The sequence below is a fragment of the Mizuhopecten yessoensis genome, unplaced genomic scaffold (genome assembly GCF_002113885.1).
Source record: "Mizuhopecten yessoensis strain PY_sf001 unplaced genomic scaffold, ASM211388v2 scaffold10781, whole genome shotgun sequence".
NCBI classification, from domain to species: domain Eukaryota; kingdom Metazoa; phylum Mollusca; class Bivalvia; order Pectinida; family Pectinidae; genus Mizuhopecten; species Mizuhopecten yessoensis.
Window position 1 is genome coordinate 41,263 of NW_018408718.1, and position 6,539 is coordinate 47,801.

At 38.0% G+C, this 6,539-nt stretch overlaps 1 protein-coding gene across 1 annotated transcript in view; it reads right to left on the bottom strand.

Annotated features, from left to right (window-relative positions):
* Nucleotides 1-1,818: 1,818 nt before the first annotated feature.
* LOC110462396 (dixin-A-like) overlaps nucleotides 1,819-6,539 on the bottom strand; it is a 15,777-nt gene continuing 11,056 nt past the window's right edge. The window contains exon 3 of the mRNA XM_021516345.1: nucleotides 1,819-1,986. Coding sequence (XP_021372020.1) covers nucleotides 1,825-1,986 — 162 coding nt within the window. The 3' untranslated portion in view covers nucleotides 1,819-1,824. The remainder of the gene's footprint in view (nucleotides 1,987-6,539) is intronic.

Consider the following 6,539-nt stretch of genomic DNA (forward strand, 5'->3'; position numbering starts at 1 on the left):
GAGAATGGACTAAGGGACTTATCGGTGAAGTATAATACTTTTGTGGACTCCTTAGAGCTGATGGGTGTTGATGTGGTCGGCTGACCACCGCCGTCTAGATGTTTGTAGGGAACATCTGCAAACAGACACACTTTACCATCACACCAATGATTATATTCAACTGGAAAGGATTCTGACAAGAGTAGTGAGTGACCTGAGTTTGTGTAATCTTGTCACTGGAATGCCATTCTGTTTCTACCCTAGGTACAACCCCAGATAATTAACCATAGGTTACCCCTAGCATTAATGAAATACCAAAATCAGTTGTGGAGTTTTCATTCAGAAACATCTTATTTAATACATTTAAAGTAGGATAATAATCACAACATACTCAGCGTCCTGATGAAGCCTCACCTTTAGAGGCGAAACTAGTCGGCCAAATAAACTTTAAAACCTACTTATTGGTGACGCTGGAGTATGTTGTGATTATGATCCTACATTAAATGTATATATTACAGTTCTGTAATTACCCTGCATACCGTTTGGTATCCGTTCTCAAAGCGAAGCGTCCCATTGATCAACCCACAAACATATGACTGGCAACTCTTTTCACCCCTAGGTAACTTGAGTAGACTCTACCATACATTCATTTGGATGAGTCCACTATACTCTACAGTGGTGAAAGGGTTAATTGATACTGAAGTTTTAGAAAATATTGTTAAACAAAAATATTCATGAGTTATTCAGGCAATCATTTAAGAAATTCTGCAAAGGGAGACAATCCTATAGTGTAGAGTATATAATAGGTCAATAGGAAAGTTTGGAAGCCACAGTTATGTATAAGTTCTGTCCAACATATGCCTGATCAGGGCCACTCACTTGCCGTTCAAGCGTCGTGCCATATGACCACTCTGGAATAACAACAAGAAATAGTTGTCAATTGACCAGGACATCATTTACAGCAAACACTCAATATAACATCAATCATTTATTCGCCATCTCATTAACTGCCAACAAATTCTGCGACCCCCTTTTCCTTTTCTTTTAAGGGTTCCCCTCATTGTATCACAGAACCTCTTTATAACGCCATAATTCTGCTGGACAGATGATGACAATAGAGCTTGTTTACACTGCACCATAAATACAATCACTTATGTAGCTCAAGTGATCTGAACCGTTACTTATTGTTTCAATAACAGAACATGTTCTATAGCTAAAGCTTAGTCTAAAATAACAAAGATACAAACAAATATTTCATTCAGTAACTAGAACATGTGTGTAGAACTCATATGTTTTCTCATTGCTGCTTTGACAGAATTGGAGCTTGACAAAAATTCCCACCAAACAAATAGAGCTAAATGCACTCAGGTGACCTCTCATTCAATATCAGAAGTATTTATCCGCAAAAAAGCCCAGGGGCCGATACAAAATTTCTAACTTAAATTAGGAAGGTAGACTCTATATATTATAATACAATGAAATAGCATTTGTTTGCATTTTTACTGAGCTGCAATAGATAAGGGCGGGCTTATCACCAGGCATGGGCTTATTGTAAGATAAATACGGTACCTCACTTGTATTATGTTCTTAACAAAAAATTTAGAGGGTAGCAAGCCGGTTGCTAGAGCAGACAGAGTTGTCAGACCTTTCACATCATGGTAAAAGGATGGAATTAACTCGATTTGTAAAGAATTTACCTGCGAGTCCCCGACTGAGAAGGCTGTGTTGACAAGCCAATTACTAGTTCAAAAATTCACCAAAATTTGACTGAGTTGTCAGAACTTCAACATCATCGTAATGGGAAGGACTTTACTCAATTTGTAAAGATTTTACCTGTGCGTCCCCTCAGCCGACCGAAGAGGTTGCGGACATCGAGATTTTATCGAGGAGAGCTGACACGCTCTGTTCCAGTGTGTCTATCGTGTGCTGCTGTGGATCTGTACCCTTGAAGCTCAGACACAGGTTATGTAGCGAGTCCCGTACCACCTGAAGTTCATCACCCGTCCCCTGGAAACACAACAACGATTTATCATCATTTATCATCAACAGATAAAGAGGTCAAGTTATTGAAAGGGTGCATGTTCCTCTCGTCAAAATAACAACAATATGTGAATCTTGCTTGTTGTGGGTTTTACATCCTGTTAATGTTTAATGACATTCAAGGTTTTGTTGGCGCAGGATAATCACAAATCGGGCCGCAGTGGCCAAGCCACTAGCCCTCCACCACTGGGTCGCGGGTTTGAGGCCTACATGGGGCAGTCGCCAGGTACTGGCCGTAGGTCGGTGGTTTTTCTCCGGGAACTTCGGCTTTCCTCCACCACCAAAACCTGGCACGTCCTTAAATGACCATAGCTGTTAGTAGAGTTAAACAAGAGGCCAAATGGGCCTGCATCGCTCACCTGGTATAAATCTCACAATTGTAACCATAAAGTGGAATAAAATAAAGCTACAGGCAAAATATCAGTGTCTTGACTTAAAGTCATTCAGAAGGACCTGTTAAATGATTAAAACACATTTGACCCCTGTGACCTTGAAAGTCAAACATGGACATTATGGTGAACAAACTTCATAGCCCTTCCTCCCAGAATGCAAATTGCCAAATATCACCACCTTATACCTTTTGTTTATTGAGAAGATGACTTTTAAAGATTTCTGCACTATGGACCAGATGTGACCATGAAAGTGTGTCAAGGTCATTCACACCAACAAGCAATCACCCTTTGTGCTTTAGATATTCAGAAGAAGTTGTTTAAAGTTATTTCAACATATTTGACCCCTGTGACCTTGAATATGGGCAAAGGTCTTTCATTTAAACAAACTTTTTAGCCCTTCATGCCAACATCCTTCTGGCCAAATATCATCACCCTTGACCTTTTGGTTATACAGAAGAAGTCGTTTAAAGGTTTTCAAGACAATTGACCCCTGTGACCTTGACTATGGACGAAGGTCATTCATTTGAACAAAATTTGTAGCCCTTCATGCCAACATCCTTCTGGCCAAATATCATCACCTTGGACCTTTTTGTTATACAGAAGAAGTCGTTAAAAGTTTTTAAAATCACCTGGTACAGATGTATTAATCTCACACTTGTAATCTTAAAAGTGGACTAAAATACAGCTACAGGTATAATATCAGTGTTTGATTCATAAGAACCTATTAAAAGATTTAACCATATGACGCCTGTGACCTTGAATGTCGAACAAGGACATTAGGTTGAAAGTGGGTCAAGGTCATGTATTTGAACAAACATGGTAGCCCTTCATCCCAGCATGATACAGGCCCAATATCAGTACCCTTGGCCTTTTGGTTATTGAGAAGAAGCTGTTTGAAGATTTTAAGGCATTTGACCCCTGTCACCTTGAAAGTTGGTCAAGGTCATTCATTTGACAAAACTTTGTACCCTTTATCCGAGCATGCTACAGGCCCAATTTCAGTACCCTGGTCCTTGTGGCTATTGAGAAGAAGTCATTTGATTTGTTATTACTTCAGACATAGTGGATTGTTAGTGTTGGAGACACTTTTATTCGGAATTCATTTTCTCCGAAATTTTATCGGAACACTTTTATGACAAGTAAATTGTTCTCTGAATAAAACATAAACTAACTTGAGGGGAACATGTATTCTGTGTTTTCTAACTCAACCAATACTAAATACTAGAGAAAAAGAAACAATGCATCAATGAGTGGAATCAAACATTAAGTCCGAAAAATGTTAAAAAAAAATCTGTCTTGGTCAGTTACAAGACCATTCCACCCATCCGACTGGTCAGTAAATGAAGTATTCTGGCCATAACACTATTGGTCAGTTACAAGACCATCCCGGCTGTTTCAGTCTATTGGTGATTTGCATGGCAATTTAAAGTATATTTTACTCTCTGGGTCAGTTACAACATCTGACTTCACTGGTCAGTTACCAGAGAATTCTGGCCATAACTGTCCATTGGTCAGTTACGTACAAGATCATCTGACCATAAAGTTATCTCTATTGGTCAGCTAGAAGACAATTCCGACCATTTTACTCTACTGGTCAGTCAAATTTTATATTGGTAAGAAAATATCACTCTAAAACAGAGATCCTTATAGAGGTACATGTATCCTTTACCACAAAGAAAAACAGACGAATCCCTCGGATAAATGTCACGACTATTTATTTAAATATTTCAATGACAGAATTTCTACAGCAATGATTCAACTGTTCCATTATTCTGCAGAATGTTACACCAAACATTTCGGTAGAGGCAATACCGTGTTTTAAATATCTAGTCATGTATGGAAAAGGAGCTAACAAAGGATTGAAATAATTATAGACATAAGGTCATATCCAGGTATAAAGAATGTCAGGTGTGATTGTATCTATGGGTAGGTACGGGGAATACATACTGTCTATATTATATACATCACAGTTCTACTTCCTTATCAACCAGGTATATAGAAGGCCAGGCGTGATTGTATCTAGCTCTGTGGGTAGTTACGGGGAATACATACTGTCTATATTATATACAACACAGTTCTACTTCCTTATCAACCAGGTATATAGAAGGCCAGGTGTGATTGTATCTGTGGGTAGATACGGGGAATACATACTGTCTATATTATATACAACACAGTTCTACTTCCTTATCAACCAGGTATATAGAAGGCCAGGCGTGATTATATCTAGCTCTGTGGGTAGTTACGGGGAATACATACTGTCTATGTTATACATAATAAAGTTCTACTTCCCTATCAACCAGGTATATAGAAGGCCAGGCGTGATTGTATCTAGCTCTGTGGGTAGTTACGGGGAATACATACTGTCTATGTTATACATAACAAAGTTCTACTTCCCTATCAACCAGGTATATAGAAGGCCAGGCGTGATTATATCTAGCTCTGTGGGTAGTTACGGGGAATACACACTGTCTATATTATACACAAGTTTTGCTTGCCTTAAAATCAGGTTTTATTCCTCTAGCAGTCACCAGTGAGTAAGGTCGCCATTTAACAACCCGAAGCTGTACATGAAACGTAGAAGGTCAATTTTGTGAAAATAACCCCGAAGCTGAAGGAGCTGAAGAAGGAAATTACCCCATCAATTTTGTTTGGAAGTCACTGAATTTGGACATTCTGTAAGTATATAATGTGATGAAATAAGTTTAGGATCATTTTTTGTCTGAATTTATTTCTACAGCTAAACTAAGACCATTGGTTTGTTACAAGGTTAGCTTTATAACAATAGCTTTCTACTGGTCAGTTAAAAACCATAACACTCTGCTGGTCAGTTATAAACCAAATCATTCTACTGGTCAGTTATAAACAATAACACTCTACTGATGAGTTATAAACCAGACCAATCTACTGGTCAGTTGTAAACCATAACGCTCTACTGGTCAGTTCGAAACCATAACACTCTACTGGTCAGTTATAAACCATAACATTCTATTGATGAGTTATAAACCATACCACTCTACAGGTCAGTTATAAACCATATCATTCTACTGATCAGTTATAGACCATAACACCCTAGTGGTCAGTTATAAACCCTTTCATTCTACTGGTGAATGGTAAGTCTCCTTGTTCCAAAACACTATCTATCGGTCAGTTAGAAGACCTTTCTGGCCATATTATTCTTCCTATTGGTAAGAAAGAAGACCATTCTTAGCATATTATTCTCCCTATTGGTCAGTTGGAAGACCATTCTGACTCATCATTTTTCCTAATGGTCAGTTAGAAGACCATTCTGGCCATATTATTCTCCCTATTGGTCAGTTAGAAGACCATTCTGGCCATATTATTCTCCCTATTGATCAGTTAGAAGACCATTATGGCCATATCATTCTCTCTATCGGTCAGTTAGAAGACCATTCTGACAATATCATTTTTCCTGATGGTCAGTTAGAAGACCATTCTGGCCATATTTTTCTCATTATTGATAAGTTAGAAGACAATTCTGGCCAATAGGTTAGTCTTGTGTCATCGTAGAATGTAGATTCAAAGTGTGGTAAAGAGTTGTGATATTTCATACATGTAATAAGGCATTAGACCAAATCCTATTTATAAGTCATTATTCATATTTGAATAGCACTGATTTGAATGACACAAAAGCCAGTTCTACGACAAAGATTTAAATGTTTTCTATAGAAAGTTCCACATAAAACTTTCCTTTAATTTCTGTTCAGCACATACTGTAGTTTAAATATCAATATATAGACGCAACACAGCCTTTATCATAATTCAATACCCAGACCCTACCACCCTTAGTGGTTACGAGGGACACAAACCGTTCTTACAACATAGTTTACTTGCCTAACAACGATGTGGTGTTTTTGTCACCAGTGAGGACGCCAATCGATCAACAAGAGCGGTGAAAACATAACAAGACAAGTATATGAAGACATAACTGAATTTTGAATAGTTGAGTACAAATTCTAACAAAAAAGGCTTTGAATGTTCTCTTTATTAATTTCTCTGATTAAACTTACAAATCAATTTGTCTCTCAATATGCCGTCAGTTACATGTCCTTTCTGGCCTAACACAGTTTATTGGTCAGTTACAAGACCTTTTTGTCTGTTAAGTTTCTA